Source organism: Rhinolophus sinicus, chromosome 2 (assembly GCF_057876585.1).
Source record: "Rhinolophus sinicus isolate RSI-liver-muscle chromosome 2, RSI-T2T, whole genome shotgun sequence".
NCBI lineage: Eukaryota > Metazoa > Chordata > Mammalia > Chiroptera > Rhinolophidae > Rhinolophus > Rhinolophus sinicus.
In genome coordinates, this window is record NC_142502.1 from 132028572 (window position 1) to 132052034 (window position 23463).

Here is a 23463-nt window from a genome sequence, read left to right on the forward strand (position 1 = left end):
TCCACCTCAATTCCAATTACATTTCTTGCTAGAATCCAATAATTAGTTGCTTATTTGGTGCTTTATCTTCAAAAGCTTTGGTAGTACATGAAAGTCTTGTCTTCAGAACTAGACTTCTGGCTATTTATGAACAAGGACTTCCTGTTTTTTTTTTTTTTTTTACTAGCATGTTCTCCACAAAGGCTAGCACCACAGAAGCCATATGGGATTGGGTAGGCATCTCCCTAGTGTTTAGTCAACTGAATGATGCATTCTCGGTTTAGGCTGCCTCTACAATTGACCTGTAAGACCAGCCTACTGACCGGTACTTCTGTTTATTGGGTTAATGTACTTGGATGTTTTCTAGATCCAATACTTATTGAGCACCCCGAGTAATTAGATCTTTCTTATGTCACATCACTTAATCCTTACCACCCCCCAAAAATTAAGTGACACATCACTTTATCCTCACTATCCAACAGATGAGGGAACTGACAGAAGTAACTTGCTAGCTAATAACATAATTAGCAGGGATGTAAATGCATGACGTCTGTTTCCAGGTATCGGGTATTTAGCAATATTCAGAGCTCCACTGCTCTTGAATAAAATAAGAAATAAAGGGCACTTAAGGTGGTTCCCCCGAGAAGCCAGGATACTTCCCCATCCAGGGCTTGGCCTGGTTTGCAACCTTATAGTCTGTTTTTCCTGGAGTGACTATACTTTTATGGGAAAAGCAGCAAAAGCACCAGAGGGCTCGTTTCAATCTAAAACTGGAAATATTTTTCTTTGGTCCAACAAAGAACCTCTATAGATGGACACCATATTGTCTGTTCCCTTGCAAAAGAGGTTGAGCTATATAGGAACCTTTCAGAACCACAGATTAAAGGCCAGAGAATCCTCAAAAGGCTGGAAATGCATAACAGTATTGCCAAAAATCATAGAAAAAAAATATTAGTGGTTCCTTTGAAAGAAAGCCTCAAATCTATAAAATTGGAAAACTTCTTTGGGAAAAAAAAAGAACTTCCAAGAAAATGATAACTTTTAACCTCTGAATAAAGGTGAACATTAAAGGGTTGGAGAGAGTGTGGTACAGTATCTTACCCCAACTAAAAATCATGCTTAACATTAAGATGAAAGTTTCCTGAGGGCAGAATCCCTGTCTGGAGTCCTTGTGAATCTAGCCTTTGACAAAGTTAAATCACCTCCATATTTATTATAAGACGTAAAGGCCACCTCATTACTTCTTTACCTGATACACTAAAAATTGCCAAGGCAAATTCTTCAAATACATCACAGCTACATCTCTGAAAGAAAGTAATCTCTGTTATATCTGGAGTCTCCACCTGTTATAGCTCTCCAACTTTCTTTTTTAAAATTAAGGTATGAAACATTCTATTTCTACCTACAACTTGCTTGGTTTCAAGGGCTCGCCCTCATTCATTTCAGCATTGCAGTACTAACTACTATCTTTAAAATAGCCACATACGTAATTTGGGTCTCAAGGAGACCATCAGCCTGATGCATTTCTTAATATTATTTTTAAGAAAAAAATATAAAGTATTACCGCTTTTTTTCTTATTTAAAAAATTGTTATTTGTTATCTCATCAGGTGGGGATTAGTAATATACAGAGAGAATAAGTTATATGCAATGATATGTAAAAAGGGTTTGTTAAAAAAAAAGTGCTATAAAAAGTTGACTTGTTTTAACCTCAATACCCTTGTTTGTAAAAATCAAGAAATTGAAGTCATTTTGCCTTGTTCAAAGTTTTAAATAATACTCTACCAAAGCCCTTGATTGCCATTGAGAGCAGAATTGCTTGTATTTCTAAGACAGGAAGATTGAAGGTAACCAACCAAAGAGGGAGGTGGACAAGGACCTTTAAAAGGTACAGTAAGGTGATGGCCAGAGGACGACTGTGATGGCTTCTCAGGCGTCTTACTGTAGGAAAGTTCACATCTACCCTGATGCCAGGAGCAGAGTAGGCATTTGGCAGCTGAAACTGGAATTACTATATCTGCCATCTGCCACCTCTCCAGAGGGAAGAAGTGAAAGCCTTCCTTTCAATAGTATGTATGTCCTAGGTGAAAGGTCAAGGTCTCAACCAGATCAATGTTTCTCACCAGGCGGCAGTTTTGTGTCCCCACTCCAGGATATACAGAGAGTGCCCCAAAAATGTATACACATTTTAAGAAAGGAAAACTGTATTAAAATGATAATACTCAATACATATCGATAACAAAAGACGAATGCAAGTCACGTTTGACTTCTTCAATTACAAGAGGTGCTCAAAGTGGTCACCATCAGCATCCAGACACTTCTGATTATGGCGAGCTACTGCTTGAGTAACGCTGACCAAAGTGTTCACTTGTATACATTTTTTGGGCACCCCTGGTATTTGACAATGTCTGAGGATATCTGATCACCCCGACTGGGAAAAGAAGTTTGCTACAAGCAGCTGGTGGGGAGACACCAGAGATGTTGCTAAACATCCTACAATGGACAACCACAAGAAGCTCACCCTCCCCACCCCCAAATTGAGCATTGTCCAGACGAGGCTAGACTGAACTAGCCTAATGGAAGAAGCCAAGAGGTATCTTAGGACAGGGCCGCAACTGACTTTATGTCTTGGACGCTCTCACCGTAGCTCACAAGGCTTTCCTCCCTAACGTTTCCTAGACCAGTATTTTTCCAAAGTGTGATTGATCTTAGAGCCATAGGCATCAAACACATTTAGGAATAAAAGATTCCTGATCTCCAACTTGAGTTTCAGAACTGTGGAGGCAGAGCCCAGGAATCTTCATTTTAATTTGCTACTCATGTGATTCTGCTACAGATTAAAATTTGAGAACTACTACTTCACTTTTCTGTTGAGGTCATTCGCTTCAACATTTTAACGATCACTTACTATCTGCAAGCAATTCTTCTAGGACTCCCAATGACAAAAGAATGTAATCTCTGTGAGGGCAGAGACCTTGGCTGGTTGTTTACCACTGTATGTCCAATGGTTCAGCTGGGGTTAACATAATCAAAGAGAACAAGAGGGCACCTACATCCTCAAAAAGACAATCATCATTTCAAAGAGACATGATAATGGAGAAAAATTAGCTACCCATTTATTTAGTACTTCTACATTCTGGGTACTATGCTAACTGTGTGGCACATACTAACACATTTAATCCTAATAACAATGCAATAAAGTAAATATTAATATCATTCTCACTTTAAATCTGAGAAAAATGGGGGCTCAGAGAGGTTAAGAAACTTGCCCAAGGTCACACAGCAACTACTGGAAGTCAGAATGCAATTTGTGTTCCAGTTAAGAAAGGGTATACATGGGTAAAAACTGCCAACCTCTGCCTAACAGTCTCCAGTATTTTTTTTCAGATTTCTCATATGATGTAATAAATTGTTGAGGTGGGGGGACAGATGTTCCCGGGAAATCTCCTTAAAGGATGCTAACACAGCAAAGAGTACACCATTCTGCCCTCTCACCTCTTTTATTCTTTCCGTATGGAAAATGGAAAGATAGAGAATTTGCAGTCATTTTGGAGAATTAGCAGTCATTTTGGACCAAAAGATGAACTTGAGAATAGAAGCCCCATATTAAGTAGAGCAGACCATAAAGTCAGAAAGGGTCTGAGCCCTTGGTGCCAGAGTCTGGGCTCAGTAAACTGGCCCTGAACTCTATATGGAACTATTTTATGTGAGAGAGAAATAACTCTATTTGGGTGATTTATCATATGGAGTTGAATCTAAATCTAATTAAAACATGTGAAAGGCTTTATAAAATTACTAATACTATTATTGGGCATTAATAATTTAGGATATTTAATTAACAGCAATATTTCACATCTACATATAATTAACATTTTAATATATCATAACCTTCATGTCGGAAGGCAAATGAAACCAACCATGTCACTGGGGGCCTTACTTTCAAATTGCTCTATAAAATAAATTACTAATTTGATTAATTCAGTTCTTTTGAAAGAAATTCTATGTTTCCATAATATAATCCTTTAAAAACTCTACATAATGTACCAGAAAATTTAAAGTAAATTACAAAGAAATTCATTATCTAGAAAACAATTTAATTACTTAATTTTTTTTGCCCTAATTCTTAGGTAAATAATGCACTTTGAAATCTAGTATTTAAAATTAAGTCAGATGCTTTCATATAGAAATGAATGAATGAATGAATGAATGAATGAATGACAGACTTCAGAATCACTTACTGGGATTTTTCAGTGTAATAACGTATTACAATGGAAAAAAGGATGACAAAAAATGCTAATGAATTAAGGACGCGTTAAGCGCTCACTGTGCAAGGAACCAGGGAAAAATGAAGATTCAGACATTTCCTATCTTTATAGAGCTTACAGACTAGTTGGGATACATAAAATGAAATGTTGTTACATTGCAGTGTTCTACCAGGAATGACAGACAAAACTCACCATGCTGTGGGAGAACATCAAGGGAGGCTTCCTGGAAGCACTACAATATATCAACCACTAACTTTGTGACCTCCAGGACATTTCTTCAATTCTCTGAACCTCATTTACCTAATATTTTTAATAAAGATGACAGTGTCTCCGCCATAGGATGATTATGAAAACAGACTGAATAATGCATTTAAAGTGCTTAGCACAGTGCCTGCCATATACGAAGCCCTCGATCTTAGCATAATAATAATTATTTATTACATGCAATTGTGCCATAGTCCCTCTAAGTGGTATTACTACTCCAATTTATAAACTAAAATCAAATGCTCAGAGGCTCAGAATGTTACCCAATATCACCCAGAATGTAAAACACAGTTGGTTTCCAAATTCATATCTAACAGTAATACCTCACTTATAATTTTAAAATCTACCTTAGGAGAAGAGGGTATTCTCTAACTTATTTTTCAGATCTCTAACATCAAAACAATGTGGCTGTTACTCTTCTCTGCTTGGCTTTTATTCAGGTAAAAGGCTAGGCCTTTTGGTAAATAATTTTGCCCGGCACATCTTTGTAGAAACACCCAAGGCTACATTGGTTGGTATAATAAACACAATGACAGACCTACATGTCATTGGTAAGGAAACACTGAAAAAAAAAAAAAGATTTTTAGGTCATCATGCCTAAATTAATTTGCTCATTTAATGACAAGCACTGGCTTCCTATCAGTCAACTGCTTCTAGAATGTGACAGTATCACCATCTCTGCCAAAGAAGTTACTGCAATTATCTGCACACAAATGAATATGGAGAAAAAGCAAGGTTCCTTCTCATTTCTTGACGTCCAAGCAAGGAAATTCTCAGAAAACACAAAAGATTCTAACAATCTACAGTAGCAGAACTGTATGTAAAGCAATGAGCAGGTTAAATCCCGATCTGGTCCTCAATGATGTGATCTGAGACCCATCTTCTTCCAGACCAGGTTTATACTCCTGTTTTAGTCAAATGGAAAATACCTCTCTAGGGCCTCCCTCTTCTTACATCTTTGAACACTTGTATAACTTTGTGCACAGATTGACAGAGTATAAGATGCTACCATTAAGAAAAAAAAAAAAAAGAGAGAAAAAATTAGCACTTGCAAATGATTATTGATTCAAACATATTGTTATGTAATTAATACTTTTCACCAGAGACTATATGGGTCAGTCGCTATACTGGCATGACAGCCTGATTTTTCCAGTCTTGATGGGAATGTTAATATATACATTTATTACTTTTTCAATGAAGTTCACCTAATTAAAATTAAAAAGCAGCCAAACAGCTCTACCAAAGGACACCACTCAGAAACAAAATGCTCTCCACCATTGCCTCTGTCCCGTATTTTGGCACAACTTGGGAGCTGAGGAAAAACTTAGCTCTAAACTTCATTAACTCTTTGCATTGGAGCATGACAATGAAAGATGCAAGGTGATCCCTTAAATGTATGTAGTTTCATGCCTTTCCTTCAAGGAGATTTGATAGCATCACTTAGTAATTCTTTTACATAATAACCATCATTCTTAGAAAGCTCTATTTTATGCTTAACCAAAATCCAAACCGTTTTTCTCAAGAACATTCTTATATTACCTATAAGTCTTATTTTCCCCAAATCTTTCATTCTTAATATTTGCGTGCTTTTTCCCCTGAAACTTCTTCCAAGAATATAGAAATATAATGGGTTAGTTTTGTTGCCTTGTAGAGGTTCCGAACTTTGGTGTGAAAATGAATCACCTAGTATGTGTTGGGGTGGGATGGGACAGGTAATTACAGATTCCAACAACCTACACCCTACAGTCATGGCTTGAAACAGTCTCCGTCTGCAGCATGGCCCAGGATTCTTCATTTTAACAGCATCCTCCCACCTCTTGCTGGGTTTAACATGCAGCTGATCCTCTGACTGTTTTGAGAAACACTCACTGAAATCACAATGGGTCAGAAAACTTTCTTTGATATCCAGCCCCCACCTATCTTTCTAATTTCACCTTTTACTTTCCTCCATCTTTCCACCTGTCTCTGGCATTTTCAGGTCCAGTCAGTACAGAATACATCTAAAACCGTACAACTGTGGGCTTTTGTCTCCTGGGCTAATCCTTTCTCTCCTCTTCTACCTGGGAACCCCTATCCACTTATCTGTGGAGACTTAAAAAAAATAGTACCCCTTTGATGAAGCTTCTTCCCCCCTCTTCTCTAAAGGAGTGCACACATCACTTTGTATATATTTCTGTTGGAGTGATTATTATAATCTATCACAATTATTTATTATGTCTGTTGTCCATGCCAATGCCATGTCCATCCATAGGAGAGTGAATATCACATGTTATTTACTCAGTAAATGTTTGTTGAATGATAAATCTAGTTAACCCTCTAGTTCTAAATTACCTTTAGGGACATGTGGGGGAAAGGGGGGGCAGTTGTCATCCCTGTAACCGTTCTCTTGAGACAAACATAATTCTAATATTTCTAACTTCCTTTAATAATCTATATAGTTCCGCAAACAATGTAATCCTATTTGGACTTATTTGGGAGAAATTCTTAAAGAGAATGTGCCTTTCTTTGTAAAACTGATTGTGATCATACTACATCATCATTCCCATATAGACAAGTTTAGCTTTTGAAAATGATTTCCTGAGACAACATACCCTAGAAATTAATTTTTAGATATGAAATTAAGAAACATTTCAGTGGATGATGGAAACCAAGTCCTTAGAATCTGGGCAAGTGGTAAAGCAGTTCCATTCATGGAAATCCCGTCTGTTAGAAAGGCCAAAGTAATAACTTGGAAGGTACTTGGATGGAAAGAAATACAAAAAACAGTGATGCAAAGTATACAACGCAAATCAACTACAGCAACAGGGAGGCTTTGAAATGCAAGTGTTCTTTTTTGTCAGTGTGGAGAAATCATACCCAAATCAATAACCTCTTTCCAATTGTATTGAGGAAAGTATTGCATAATCAGGTGCAGTTTTACTTTGTGCTTAAATCTTCACAATATTGGCTGTTTGAGACCAGAATCTGACATGAGTCTTACTCAGTGCACAGAGAAACTTCCTTTTGTTTTGGAAAACCATCCTGGTTACATGGATTCTCATTAGCTTATGGGTATTTTCTGTGACCATCGATGTTTCTAAACCTCTCAATGTTAATCCCTTTGATTATTCAAAGTGATAATTTCTTTCTACCTCCATCAGAAAACCAGAAAGTCTCAGAGCTCGAGTTTCCATCTGTCCCTAATTCCTTCCTTTTATTTATTTCTCTTTCACATTTGTAGCTGTGAGTTATCATGTGACCTTTAGTGTAATAGAAAACGGCTGCCTGATTATATCTTAATAAATAACCACTGTAATTCACTCACTTGCAGTCTCCTGAACTCTTCTAAACAATTATGTCATATATTGTAAAGTTAGCATGTGATGAAGGGGAAAGGGACTCGGGAAATGCACGGGGCTGGATTATAAGCAAAGACTTTTGATTCTGATAGTGGCATATCTAAACACAAGATCCTTGGTAACCTTGACAATTCTGTGGTCTCGCTTACCTTGAATTCTTCCCTGCCCTTCAATGTGTGACAACACAAATCTAAACCATACTCTTCAGAGTTAACTGAAGTCCTCAGATTCTCACAAAGACTTCTCAGGGCAATCCAGCCCAGCGATATTGCTTAGTTCTTGACGCTTACTGTCTTCACCCCTAAATTGACACTTGGCATGTGTCTAGACTCCCAAAAAGGTTGTACATTCCTCGAGAGTAGGGGCCAAATCTTACATGTCTTTTATCCCCCATAGCGCATAGGTCAATACCCACCAATTTCCAATTCACCAACTCTTCCCAACCCCACAAGGTAATTCTTGCAATATTGCGTAAGTCATTTTGGATGAGTTTCAATGAGACCTAGCTCCACCTATTTCCTAGATAAGGATTTTTTTAACATCAAAAATCACAATAACATTAAAGAGTTAAAAAAAAAATCAGTCTTCCAAATCAATACATATCAATCATGGGCTTGAAATTGTCCATTTAAAAGAAAATGACCCTCTTATATTATTAACCAAATAACACTACATCAGATATAGTGTACATTTGAAAACCTGGTTTGGACTGAAATTTTCTTTCTGGTTTGAATAATTGCATGTCCCATACAAAAACTATGTCTCAACCACTATTCAATCGTTTTCCATAAATGTTCTGAATAAATAATTTATTCAAAAAATAGATTATAAAACCATAGAATTTTAGAGCAAGGATACTTTAGGATAGATATATCCACTAGGTCACCTATCATCGTTTTGCAGATGAGAAAACAGAGGCCCAAAAGATCTAAGTAATTTAGTGTGAGTTACCTAATTAGTCAGTGACCAAAATAGGAACAGTGTTCAGACCCCAAATTAATGCAACTTCTGTTACATTTCACTGTTTCATTTAGAGCACAATCTATGCATGTATTTTTAAATTATAACTTTAAACTTTAATACATAAAAAATGAATTTAAAAAAAACATACACTGAACACCACTATAGATGAAACATGCACACGAGGATAAACAGTTGCATGCACAATGCATGCCATGAGAGACGCTCCGGGTTTGCACAAGTGCACAACACAACCGTTCTTAACTCACGAAGTTTAAAGGTGACTGTATCCCAAAGGTTTGTAAAATATGAGCATTTCTTACCTGGCGGCTGTATGAGGGTTGATAAAAGACATTAAAAACTTGAGCTATGATTAGACATCAGATTTTTCTGGCACTGAAGGGTGGGTTACAGGGCTCTAGCATTTTTAATGGAAGGTAGGCCAGAGAGAGACTTGAGAGGGCTGACTCAACATACATGACTTTGGTTGGCATAGTTACCCACATGGCAATATGAAGTGAAGGGCAGGTGATTATCTCTTAAACTTTCCTATTGTGCAGTTATGGCTCTGTTTTTCCATATTATGCCTGAAGTTGTTACCGTTACAGTCACTTTTTTAAGTTAGAAAGCTTAGGTGGGAAAATAACTTCAGAAGTCACCACACTACTCCACCCCAGTTAATGAAAATGGCAGGATTAGTTTGAGTCCATTTTTGGACTAGTGTTTTTGAACTGTAAACATTCATAAGTTGGGAGGGGGGAAGAGGGGAAGATCTATACATAACAGAAAAGGTACTGATGAGAAAAGACTTCTTTTAAACGGCCCCAGTTCTCCAACACGGATGTCCATACATAACAAGGGCTGTATGTATACTTAGAAAAAATAAAAGATACCTTCTTACCATATTTTATAATATGCATGATACACACCAGGATGCTTTTATCACACCTCATGAAAAGTAACAGGGCCTCACATTCTGGCGGTCAGATCCTTTTAAAAACACCCACTCTGACGCTGAACATCCCTTAAAGATTTAACCACCCCTCTGAACTTTCTTTGCCCTTTTATATAAATGCTGACATCTTGACAGTTTTAATAGGTACCAAGGAGAGAACAAGGAAGGTGGAAAAAAACACTCACTCCAGTTGATCTTTTCTTTCTAAATACTAAAACACATAAAAGGCTTAATCAGTAATAATAGAAACCCAAATGAAACAAAGAACAGCAGCTTTTCACAGCTCTTAACTACCAAGAAATCCTACAAAACAGCATCCGTGCTCAGTGTTCTGACATGCAACAACAACAAAAAGACAGCAAATTGGGTTGTGACACTTAAAATGGCTGTACCCTTCATCTTGCAAGAATGGTGACTCTTTTTTAAAATAAATATTTTAAATAAATATTTTAGTCTTTGTATTAGAAAGTTTTCATTTGTTTCTATCAAAGCCCAAATTGTTGAAAATCCTTATGTGTCAGTTTCTTCACAGTTTTACCCCACAATTTTAGAAGAGCAGACTGATTCTCTGGGCAAACATCACTAAAGGATATTCTGTGATCCTGAAATCTTTCAAATGAAGAAGAACACATTCTCCTAATGAGCCTTCCTTAGAGAAGCTCCCTGAATGACTACAGAATGGTTTCATTCCACACGTGCCGTCACTTTCAGTCCCAATGGGAAGAAAGACTGAGAAACAGAGGAATGAAAATACCATTTCCACGCTTGAAGAGTGTATCTGTACTATGGAATTCTTGACTCATATAAATAATTAATAAGTAGATCCTTTGTCCAAGTTGGTTAGCAGCAAGTAAGGAGGGCTTGAGTAATCACATCTTTACTTTGTTGAAATCCCATCCCCCTGCTTTCAAAAGTAATGTTTATAGTGAGATAGATTAGATTAGAAAGCAAAGTTACTCACCATGGAGGAATCACTGCTTCCACTCCCGATCGGAGCTCCCTCAGCACAGGTTGGGAGGTGGGTAGAAAGTTGACTAGCCCTGCCCCCATCTATGACATCACAATCTACCTCATAAAAGGTAGTGAAAGTGCTCTGAACTCCTGTCTGATTTCCGAGAGATACAGAAAAGAGAAAGTGAGAGAGAGAGCAAGAGAAAAAAAAACAAAACAAAAAAAAAAACCGTACCTAATTGGGAAGGGATTAGGGAGGTGGAAGAGGGAGTAGGTCATTGGGAGAAAGACGCTTCTGAAGGAATTAGGTGCTGAAAGAGATGGGTGGGCCTCTATGATATTAAGCATCCCGGCCATTAGGATTCCTCATGGGCTCTCTTGAACAGGAAAATGGACCACCTGGGAGAAGGAGGATGAAGAAGCACCCAGCCTTTTCAGGCACTGTGGGGGACAACTGTAGTGGGTTTAATGGAAATGAATCCCATTTTTAAAGCATTGAAGATCCCAAGAGAGCAAGCAAGGGCTGAAGCTCTTAAAGCCTGGAACAACATGTGGGGAATCTCAGATGTCTTTCCTGCAAGTTCCATTGCCCTGCTGTATGACTTTCATCAAAGCCCTGGGGCCTCTGTACATCCAGCCCATAATGGTACTAAATGGATACTTACCTCGTTCATTGGAATCACTGAAGAACTAGTGAATTCATCGTTGCTAGAATTGCAACTCTTTTTACTCTTCCTTTCTACACCCAAGGGTGGATTGTGTGACAAGCATAATTTAAAAGATAAGCCAATAACCAATGCATATTTCTACGTGTAGAATTTCTACTTCTTAAAATGTTATCTTTGACATAAAATATTACTGACAATCTACACTAAGTTTTTCCATGTATACCAAACATACATGTAAAAGGGGTAGTTAGAGCCACCTTTGAAACTGGAGAAAAATCAAACAGCAAGATTTTTCCAATAGTAAGGACCCCCACACTGCCACTCTCAGAGGTCAAGTTTAAGTGACTTAGTAATGCTAAGTGACGATTTTTTGTCACACGCAATTCTGCTATAGTTATATAGTTATAGTTTTGTTTAACCTCTGAGTCCATTTCTTTGGTGGGGGGTGAAATAAGCTAAGATGGGAGAATAATGTGGAGAGAACCAAGGTGTTTTTTTTGTCAAATAGAGATTTAGAAATTTAAAATCATAAACTACTCCAAGTTGTCAAGTGGGTATAAAAAAAAAAAAAAAGGAAGGTTTGATATTGATGAGCAGGCAGGTCCTGAAACCATCCACATGGAAGACCTCTCTTTCCACAGAAAATATTTCAGTAAAAGTAAAGATTCACAATGATAGCTTGTAATTCATGGCATAGTAAATGGGTAAAGCCCAAAGGCTGTTTCTGTATGCAGATAAATAAAATTCCCAATTTGGAATTATTTTCTTATGTTTGGAATCAGTACAGTTCTATTTCTAGTTCTGTCATTCTTAGCTCACTAAATACATAAGTGAATTAGGTAATCACAATGTAAAATTAAGCAAAATTGGCAGATTAGGGAGCATTTTGAAACACGGAAGCTACTAAATTCAAACTAATGACAGATATGGCAACATTACTATCATCTTTTACTTCAAAATAAATGTGAAAGATATTTAAAGAATGTTCTAAAATAATTAAAGACAATAGAAAAGGAAAAAAAAATATCTGTCAGATAAGAGAGAATGAAATTTTTCCTTTATTTGACTTTCTCTAATTAAATGAAGCAATAATACCCTGTATATGTTTTCCTTATTCTAGTTCCATTTTCAACAATTCCAAATCTAAATTCAAGTTCTATATTCAACAGCTTTTGTTCCATGAGATTTCCCAATTAATGGCCCTATAAAGTCTTATTGTCTTCCAATTTTTACATATTGGATCATTGACTAGTTGGCTTATCCTTGTTTTTTATGCTTGATAACAATCCCATTTAGTTTTAGAAATTAGGCATTTCCTGATTTTGCCATTGTAGATAACTCATTTTCCATTATTCCTCAGTTTCAAAAAGACTATTATGTATTCAAAACTTATTTGTGTCATAACACCTTTTTTACAAAAGTTAAAAGTAATTATTTTAAGAATAATGATGCAGTTGCCCATTCTTCCAATAAACACCTTAAGATTTTTACTACCCAACAAAAAAGGTACACTTCTCCCTATGTTAAGATAGTAGAATAAAAATGGAATTAAATACTTTTTAAATATTGATATAAAACAAACTGGAATTAGATTATAATCTATGTTATATCTTATTAATTATCTGTTGTTTCTTTGGAAATGGAGCATGACTTCAGGAACCCAATGCAAAACTAGGCTGCATCAAAAGGATGCAGAGTGATGAACTGTGCTGGCTTTTTAATATGATTGATTGTGATAATGTCATTAGTTATATTAATTAAAATACATTTTTCTTTAAAGACTGTAATGCCAGGATCAGATAATTTCCAAATCTTCTTAGGATCTAGCCTCTTGACATTGTTTATGAAAACTAAATCTTACTGCAATTATGGATTGGATGCATACTTTTTAATGACATCACATAAATTGATTAGTTAGCCCTTCCAAGACATGGTATGAAGTGGGTGCAAGATTTCAGTCAAGAGACCCCATTATTGAAATCATAATTTTACTCTGACCAGAGAGATGTAGGGTTGCTTTCAATGTTTCTTTGTTGGGGGGGGGGGGGAAGGTTTTATTTAACTTCTTGGTGAAAAAAATTGAGAAAAGTGAGGTGGAATAATTCGTATACTCTGAAAGAATAACCTGCAGATGTATTTACAAAGTAGTTCGCCATGGAAGACATAATCAGGAAGTTGGCATGCAATTTTATCAAAATGTTATTATGAAAGAGTAATATCTCAGCAAGAGAGAATCCGATTTTGATAGCAACAACAGATTTGAATCAGAAGTTCTTAGATAAAAATATTACATTCTGAGTTGGTTTTATGATAGAGTTTCACACATAGACCCTTAAGCTTGAAAGAGTACATGGTTCTTAGAAGATGATACTGACTAGAACTTCTCTAGGATGTTCTCTCTCACTTGCAAAATAGATTTGCAAAAGGAAATGGATAAAAGTAGTCCAGAGACAAGTTGTGCAGATTTGACAGAACATCTAGCCAGAATTCCAGGAGGTGTAGTTCATTATCAGCAAGGCATCTGCACAGATGAAGGTATTCAGAGAAAAGCAATAACATAAAATATATTATTGATAGTGAAGGAATTAAAAATCTAAATTAAGAAAGCTTGCCTTCAAGAAAATAGGATTAGTATAAAATATTTGAAATGTATTTATTGTCCAGAAGGAAAATGACTGTTCAAATAGAGCAAGACAATGTGTTCTGAAGCAGAAAAAGAAATCAGAACTAAGAAAAAGCACCAAACACTGCCCATCCAGAAGTCATTCCTGTTCGTAAGATACATAGGCCATAACATGGCACATATTTGTTTGCTAAGGCCTGTGATCAAAGCCATATTTTATAAATCACTTAAATTAAGCTGGAGAAAGCATTTGACAAAATAATCTGTAGGGGCAGAATACAGATGACAGCAAATTGAACACACTTTTTATTCTAGAATATAGTAAACCAAGAAACACAGTGACTACGCAGATATAGCCATCAACAGACATCCTGATATTCTAGCTGAGAATGCTGAACAGTAAAGTGAAAAACTAAATGGAAAAACAAAACAAAACACAAAAGGCTACACAACCTAATTAAGGCACAATGGGCGGAAAAATTTATCCTTTTCACGGAAATTATTTTCTATTAAAGATAAAGGACTTTGAATGCCCTCATCCAACTGATATTTAGCATATTCCTCTTACGTAGTTGGAACGCAATAGAAATGTTCACGTCAACAAATCATAAAAAATCCTTATGTGAACAAGAAATAAATACAACTCTTTGAAGTTCTGATTTTTAGTTTGTCATTAGAAATTAGGAACAACATCTGGAAACACTGATCTTTTTCTAGAAAAATACTGTCAAAATTTTATAAAATCCAGTACAGAAAAAAATCCTGTATCAGTTTTGTTATGGGGTATTTTTATTTCCTGTATTTTCAGTATTCTGAGGTAATGGAAAAGTGTGCAAGATCAATAACAAAATCCCCAGATAATATTTAGTATTGGGTTTTAGTGGTCATCTTTCTTTTTCACTTGTTTATTTTTTATATCAACTTGTTCACATATTAACTTCTTTTTCTTCAACTGCCTTCAGTTCAGGAATTCTTGAGGCATGTCCAAGTAGAAACAAGAAAAAAAAATCACAATGGATTTAGATAACCAGTTCAAAATAATGTATTTCTTGACTACAGCTGACAAATCCAAGTGCATAGAGGAAAACTAGAAAGCAGGAACTGAATTACAGACACCGTTTCTAAATAAAGGCATTCACTCAACACTTTGGATTCCATGATTATTTGGTTCAATTGAATGGACAATGGAACAGGTATATCTGGATTTGCTCTCAAATATCCAAAACTAGTTAAAAATGGGGGTGGAGGGAAGTAGCTCCCAAGACTCTACTAAAGACATTCATTATTTAAAACATATTAATACATAAACATCCTAGAATAAAATCAGACAATTAACACATATAGACAATATCTCAAAAATAGAATACTTTCTCATGGGACAATGTTATAAACCAGTACTTCTCAAATAGGTATACCTGTGTATTAAAAGATATATGCAATCGTTGCCCCTCATCTAGGTATTTCCTATGTACCTAATTTCCAAGTTTTCATAAAATAATACCATTAATTGGTTGCCAAGTAATCCCCAGAATATTAACTGAAATCTAAGTAATTAATTGTTAATAGATTAAGGTGTGAATTATTTGCCTTCCTTCTTGTAATTAGAGGCTTTCAAAACTTGAAAAATCTTCTAAAACTCAAAGGAATGAAAATTCATTGACTGAATGACAGGTAATGGCATTGACATTTCTGAGGAAGAAATATGTAAGGCAGAAACGTCTCTGTAAAGCCACTAATCCTTTCTACTCTTACAAGTAATAATTCCCTCAAACTAAAAGAAAAACTACTCAGCCCACAAGTTCAGGAAATGCAATCAAATAAATCTACTGAGTAGATCCAAGTTAGGTCAATCCATGTCTCCAGTTAAGGGAAAAGAGTTATTTGCTTAGTTCATGTTCCAGTTCTGCCAAAATAGTCTGTTTCCTTATTTTAGAATGAGAGCTTTAGAATATAAAGTCTTTTTCTATGCATAAAACAATTCAGTAAGATAACCAACTGGTTTAATTCCATCTGTGAATAACTGATTTTTTCCCGCAATGAATAGAACTCTGCGTATTGTGCATTTAGTGTCACCATCAGAGAGAGCATGTAACTGAAAAGCCACTTCTTATAACAGAGCATTATAATATCCTCCTTTGCACAAAACTTCTTGAATTCAGGGAGATACCTATACGGGTTTGATGCAAACAGACACAAGGCTTCCTATAAAGACTGACACACAAGGAGATTTCTACTTTTCTTATAAAAATTCCTGTTTCCCATGTCTTCCAAAAATAATGCCCTGAGTTTGTTAAATTAAGCTTTTATAACACTGAGGAATGAATTTGCACAGAACAACCACTTAAGGGTTATTTTCTTGAAGGTTTGCATAATTTGGATTGTGCAAAAATCAATGACATGTACATGGATACAAACACAACTAAGGAAGGAACTGCAGGCATCAGAATTTAAATGGTTATAGTTTTCCTATCATAACATATTGGGAAGGTAGGCTTTTGGGAGAAAGTTTGAATTATGCAACAACCCATCTTACTAGCCAAGTTTGTGCAAAGAACTATTGTCATTCTCCAAATGATAAACACCTATTTAATTTTCTTACTGTTACAGAATATCTCCACTATCCCTTTATCCAGAATTGCAATCTGAAGTTTGTTTTACTTGTACTCTCTTTAGATCTGGACTCTCCTACTCGTCTTAGATCAGGAAAAGTCCTTTAACCCAAAAACTTAACGGCCTACCCTCTGAAAGGTCTGGATAAAACTCTTTGGAACTGCTATAAATCCCCTAAACACATACCCTTTTCTTCAAATGAAGCACAGAATTGCATTTCAAACTCGAATTGAAATAGCTAGCAATTTAGATTTTTTTCCCCCATTACTACTATACTTGGATCAGTGGAAATAATAAAAAACTGACAATAGAAAGGATCAAAATATATTTTTTAAAAAAGACTCTCAAAAAAGGGTTGCTTAAAGTACAGGTCTACACAACTATGTGCAATGTTTGTTTCAATACTGTTTCCTCCCATTACAAATTACTGACACATTTTTCTTTTTTTTTTTTTTTTTTTTTTTAGACAGGGAAAATAGAACTCTTCAAATAAAATGCAATTCTCATCTCAACAAAACACCATTTTAGTCTATATATGGGATTGTACAAAGTATATAATCTATATATGGCATTGTACAAAGAATTCCCACATCATCTTTCTTCTAAATTTTATTGATCAGATATGTCACAGTTGTCAACATTTGGTTTCTGATTACTGCTTATTCAGGGGTTAAGGAAGTAAATACCAAATCTTTTTTTATCTGTTTTGATATTTACTCAAACAAGTGTATTTGTTGTGCGTATATGTGTGCAAGTCTCCATATGTATCTTTAATTAGATGCCAATGACAGGTAACATTGATTTGAGTATTATCAGTTTAAGTAATTTTTTTGAATTTTTTTTATTTATCATCATGAATATTCATGTTGATTTTAACTGAGTCCATTTTTTTAATGATGTGAATCATAGGTAATAGGAATGTCTGTAATGGACCCCTCATTCTGCAATGTTCTCTGTACCAATTCAAATCCTACCAGTGTCACAAATTACACTTGCTCACTTTGTCAAACTTCTCTCCATAACTCAATTGAGAGGGATTCCGATTTGGAAAGGAGGGACTTAAATGGCGAGAACAAAAGTTTAATTTAGGGCAAGTTACTCCATCCTTCAGGAGCCGATTAGGGCTCCGGTGGATCAGCTTGAGGACTTAGGGAATGAACATTCCTCACCTCCAAATTGTTTCTATATTTTGTTAGTATGAAAAAAGGCATGTATATGCAATAAAATCTATTTGTAGCATTTCCTTGTGGAGTCAGCTCTAAGTTATGTCAGAGCCCCTCCATCTCTGACCTGAACATCAAATTCCTGTCTATTGCTCTTGTGTTCTGGCTTTGTTATTATCATGGGGTGTTTGCTGTATTTGAACTTAAAAAAAAAAAAAAAAGTGGAATTTTTCAGTTTTTTCAGGATGCTTGATGTTCAGCATTCTACATTCTCAAATCCTACATTAATGTTTCTAATCTCATTCAGAATAATGCACGTTATAAATCTTTGGGTAGCTAAAGACAATAGAAGGTTTTGGAATGGGTTTTATTTCTCCAGAACCGTGTACATCTTTGTTTTTAAATTGAAAAGAACCCATTAAATCCTCTGAAACCCAGTGAACAAAAATTTAAAACCTGACAATCAAATATATAGGTAATTTCCATAACATGGCATTGGAACTTATTGGTATTCAAAATATATTTACATAGTTTAAACATTTTGGCTCAACTTTTCTCCCATGATGCATATAATGCTATCACATTTAATGGATATTACCTGAACTAGACAAATTTATGATATGCTATGGTTAAGTTTCTTTCCTCTGTTCTGTTTTCCCTTCTTCCTTTTTTCATGCATCTTCCCTCTTTCCCTCCCATCCTTCCCTCTCTCTTTTTTTTCTTCTTTCAACATTTCTTTTTCCCAAAATGCATGTAAACTGCCTTAAGAGATTTAATAAGCAAACACTAAAATAAGCGAAGAAAGCTAGTTTATAAACTAAGATGGTGTTCAATATTCTGGACGTTAATTTCCTCTAGTTTCACTTTACCATTTCTGTAACTCTATTAGCTTTTTTTTTTTCCTCTCTCTTTTCCATGACACCATTAGGAATCCAGTTGAGTTGAATTGGCTCCCACCAAATGCATCTTCTACTTTGAAATTTAATAAGAATGGCACCTTTCAGCTGTTGAGAAAGGTTTAAGCCAATGACTTTAAAAACTTGTCAGCCAGAAAAATAATGGTGCTTCTTAGACAGCAGCTGTGTGAATGAGCTCATGTCGGCATACATCCTGAATTGCTTTTCTCTTTAGTTCCCCATCATGACTCATAACGAGCATTTGCTCCCATTGTCTCCTATGACCTGCTGAGTTTTCCTGTGCCACCTCTCCGCAAAAGGCAGATACTACAGAAGAGGCTGTTCCCAGTTTCTATGTATAGAAGCACATAAAACATACACATGCTGACATGGTATAGAATTGTGCACATGTACATTTTTAACATATATTCATTATGTTAAGTTACAAGACTATAAAATCATGGCTCTGAATTTTGAAATCCAAATCACTTTTCTTGGCAAAATGGAAATAATCCATACAAATCTCTTCTGTTTTAGTAGAAACTTTGACGTCTGACAAATATATCTTCATGAGGGCTTTCACATATTTAAAAAAAAAAAAAAAAGCCGCAGCTTTGAATCCTGTGTACACAAACACACAGGGAAAAAGGAAGAAAGATTCAAGTATTTCCTGTTTTGTTTGTTTGTTTGTTTGATTGTGCATTATATCATCGTAGCTTCTCCTTAAAATATAGCAACTTTGTCATTTCAGACACACACAAAAAAATGGGGCCCAAACCACAGGTGCACTTTCTTGGCAAAATCATTGAAAGTCTGTGTGTATGGGGTCTCACATTCTTGACTCTTTTGGAACTTTGAAGGTAGTTATTTGTGGCTATTTTGCAAAGTAAACATACTGATTTTTTTGTCCATTAGCCATCAGTGAAGGAGGATGAAGAATAAGGTGGATGCAGAAGTGGCAAAGACAACAGACTACAGATGCAGGTATGGCACCAAACAGCAATCAAGCTTGAAAAAAAAAAAATCATGAGGGGCCCAAGAGCAGGCCCACAACTGAGCAATATATAGCAAACCTTTATAATGCACTTGACTCAGAATTATTATAAAGTTGTATAACATTCCTTGAAAAGAAGCCTCCTCCCATGCAAGGATTTATGCTCTTTGCCAATAAGACTCAAAGAAGGAAACAGGCTTCTTGATGGTGTTCTCAATCTCAAACACCTCTGCAAATGCCAACAGTGCAAGTGATAAAAGCCAGTGATGGTTTGGACTACATCTAAATGAGGAAAAGACAATGGAGATGAAGCTCTGGAGGCAGCGATGGACAATGGGCACTGAGAGGATGATGGAGAGCAACTCTGCCCGTAAAATATTGTCTAGGTGAGTTTGTGGAGTCTGAGATCCACAAAGATGCTTTGTGCATCCATGTAAATAAGATTTGGAAAGTAACAAATGAAAGCACACAAGGCAAGCTAAACAAAAAGCACTCAGTACCATAGATGCTATATACAGATGGACATGAAAGCTGAATGGTATGGGAAATTATACCATCGAGGCTGAAGATAAGAAAGGAAGCAAGGGAGATGCAATGTTTTGATCACTTCTTGGCAGATTGAATCCTGGTAATCACCAACTTGACAGAAAGGACACATTGCAAGACAGACTGCACTTGGTTGTTGAAGAATGTTGAAGCAGGATCATTTTGGAAATGCAAAGAGGTGACTGTGCTTTGGAAAGAGGCACAAAACAGCCAATTTATTGGGCTCTAGGTAGGACTGCATGGAGTAGGATTTCCAGATGGCATCTCCATGCAAACCAGATCAGCTCTTTTCCCAGCTATGTTTTCTGCAAGCCGAGTGATAGAGGAACTGAAACCGTTTGATTCAAGAATGATTTTTCCATATGTTTTTATCAAATGCTCAAATTGATGAATTTTTAAAAATGGCTTAAGGAAGACTTGAGCTTCACGATTGGTCTGATTTTCACAAGGCATTCACCGTGTTGACAATGTGACGTTCCTTGTAATGCCACACTTAAAATGGCAGCAGCAGCATGGTCAACTGGGAAAAGAACTAAAGGTGGCAGAGCCACACTTTGGAATTTGCAAATAGTTTACAATAGATGGCACGTTGTGTTAAAAGAAAGGGACTGAGGGAGGGTAAGAAGCCAAGATGAAGAATCTCAACACATACATTTAGAAATCTTGCCAAGAAATCATGATCCTTCTAGTCACTGAACTTCATATTTCTTTGCATTTGAGGAAATGAACCAGATACTTATATTTTCATGACAAGGGAAACACTGGAGTGATCAAGCAAAGAATATATAATTGTTAGTGTTTGACAACTATGTTAGTTTTTGGCAACAGCACATCAACCCGTATTCAATTCAAACATTTTCTGGCTTTTAATGGTTACTGATAACCTAGTATGCATTGGAACCTGATAAATGAATTCCTATTGTTTTTATCACTTCTAACATGTGAACACAATCCACACATAGAGAGGCTGGCTCCTGAACAAAGAATGAAAATTACTAGGACTAACAAAGGGAAGTAGACTCACAATGAGTAAATATACCAAAGCCCCAAATAATTATAATAGTCACAGCTTAGCAATGAGTTTCCAGACTATGAAATTAGTTTTCTTGTGAAGAATGGAGATTTTACAAGGCTAGTATAAACATGGGGTAATTGGAAAATCAAATTGCTCTTTGTGAGTTATTGTAAGGTCTGGAATAATGGTGATAACATTTATTTTAAAAATACCTCTCTATGAATCACTGTAGCTTGGTGTTTTTAGCAGTACTGTTGCCAAGAATTCTTGCCTTGGAAGTACAACAGTGGGAACTTAAATTGTGAAGTCCAAGTCCCAGCTTACCCCTGATACAATGAGCTCTCCTCCCAGATTCTGTACTTCTGCCTTCACCTTGCTGCAGATATTAAGCTGATGGCAATACAAGGCAATTCGTTGAAGGTAGGCTAATAAATCCTGCTTACATGCTGAATCAGGGCACTATAAAACATTTAAAAAAGTGATTTCAGTTAGTAAGTACTCCTCAGTTTCTAACACATGCTACACAAAAGCTGTGAGAAGAAAAGCTTTCAGTGTCGTATACTTTAATTACATCCATTTAACGTAACTTCTTTATACTGTATGTCATTTTAGAAAGTCCACAGCCAACAGTTTAGAATAGTTAGCTCTACTTTAATAAAATGCTACTGAAAGAATATTGAAGAGCTTCCAGAAAGTCTTATTGAAACTTCTATACATGTTTATGAGTATTTTACCAGTTGTCTTCTAAACCATTAAGAAAACTAAATATTCTATATATTTTTTCTTCCCTAGTGGCTCATTCAATGTTCACTATGTGCAAAGTTATTTTAACACAGACAACCAACGCAACATATGTGAGAAGGAAATAATTCTGTGTGGCAATCTCTCTGCCACAGGACAGGACAGAGTTTCAATTCAATTAACTGGGGGGAAATATCACTTGTTTACTTTGACTTTCTAAGAAATGCGTCATTCCCTAAAGAACGTATAACAATTTTGGATTTTTCATATTTATGAAAATTTTAGCAACGTGATAAACTTCCTTTAAACAATAGATTCTGGGAAGAAACATGACCACTGTAATAGAAACAGAAGCGAGTCCAATGAACTTGATGCCAGTTGAAATAAACTCGTAAGAGTAACAATAGAGCCCTTCAAAGGATGTGCCAGAGTCAGCTATGAGCAGGGACTGTGAATTGTCTTTGTGACGTAAATGGACAGATGTCCATCGGATGGAGCTTTGCTGAACACTTCCACAGACATTTACGTGACTACCTAAAGCATTTCTGAGGCTTCAATGCCAATGGCTATCCAGTAACTGAAATCTATTTCTATTGCTATCAAAAGTTCAGCTCGATATTTTCCAGGCCATTCCATCATTCTGGCTCAAACTGGCACTTGTAAAAAAAAAACACAAAACATATAATCACCAGATCCTTGATGAAACACTGTAAGAAATAAGTACTTACAGCCTAACTGAGGTATCTTATTTAGAATAAGCTTGTAAGAAAAAGACTCCAGCTGTTTCTTTCAAGCTTAAGAAAAGGAATTCTTTCATGAATACTGTGAAGCCAGTGGTTTTGACATAACCATTTACCTAATAAATGACAAAGGGGTTTCTTTTATATGTAACACTTACCATCTTGGCTTTTTTTTTTTTTCCCACTAACTGCACTTATCAAGAAAAAATCCCACAGACTGCTTTTAGCATACTACAAGTACTTAATACTGTAATATTTATCCAACTCCAGAGGTCCATATACTAAAAAGAATTAACTTTAAAATGGTATCTCCTTAGAGGGCTGACAAGTCTTCTGATACAAGTACCTTGCAGTAAATTAAACTGGAAGTTCTATCTCAATGGAACAATAATTAAAAATGGGACAGTCTTTAAAAAGTTTATATTGCATCCTTATCTCAAATATTCATAAAAACATTTTCAGGAAAATAAAGGCAACCAATCCACTCCTTGGTAATGCTTATTCTTGGTATTGCATTTAAAACACAAATAAAGGCATGATGGATCAAGAAAAATAACTCTTATTTCATGAAAATAGAAGCTGAATTTGAGGGGGAAAAAAGTCACATTCAGACAAAAACATTAGCAAAAATTGCAAGGTGCTTCACAATTGATGACAATAAAAATACCACAAAGAGAGGGCAATGCTTACCTTCATCTATTTAATTTAAAATCATCATTACATAGCATTTAAATACTTTGTCATAATCTCAAAGGA

The 23463-nt window shown here is 35.8% G+C and overlaps 1 protein-coding gene across 8 annotated transcripts in view; it reads right to left on the reverse strand.

Annotated features, from left to right (window-relative positions):
* CTNNA2 (catenin alpha 2) overlaps positions 1–23463 on the reverse strand; it is a 1050986-nt gene that overhangs the window by 16685 nt on the left and 1010838 nt on the right. For 4 of the 8 annotated variants that reach the window (XM_074332255.2, XM_019750019.3, XM_074332252.2 and 1 more), the window contains 2 exons: positions 21551–21685; positions 10722–10865 (listed from right to left, as the gene is read on the reverse strand). In XM_074332255.2, coding sequence (XP_074188356.1) covers positions 10722–10865; positions 21551–21685 — 279 coding nt within the window. The remainder of the gene's footprint in view (positions 1–10721; positions 10866–21550; positions 21686–23463) is intronic. The other 4 variants (XM_019750020.3, XM_074332253.2, XM_074332251.2 and 1 more) reach the window with 1 other exon arrangement.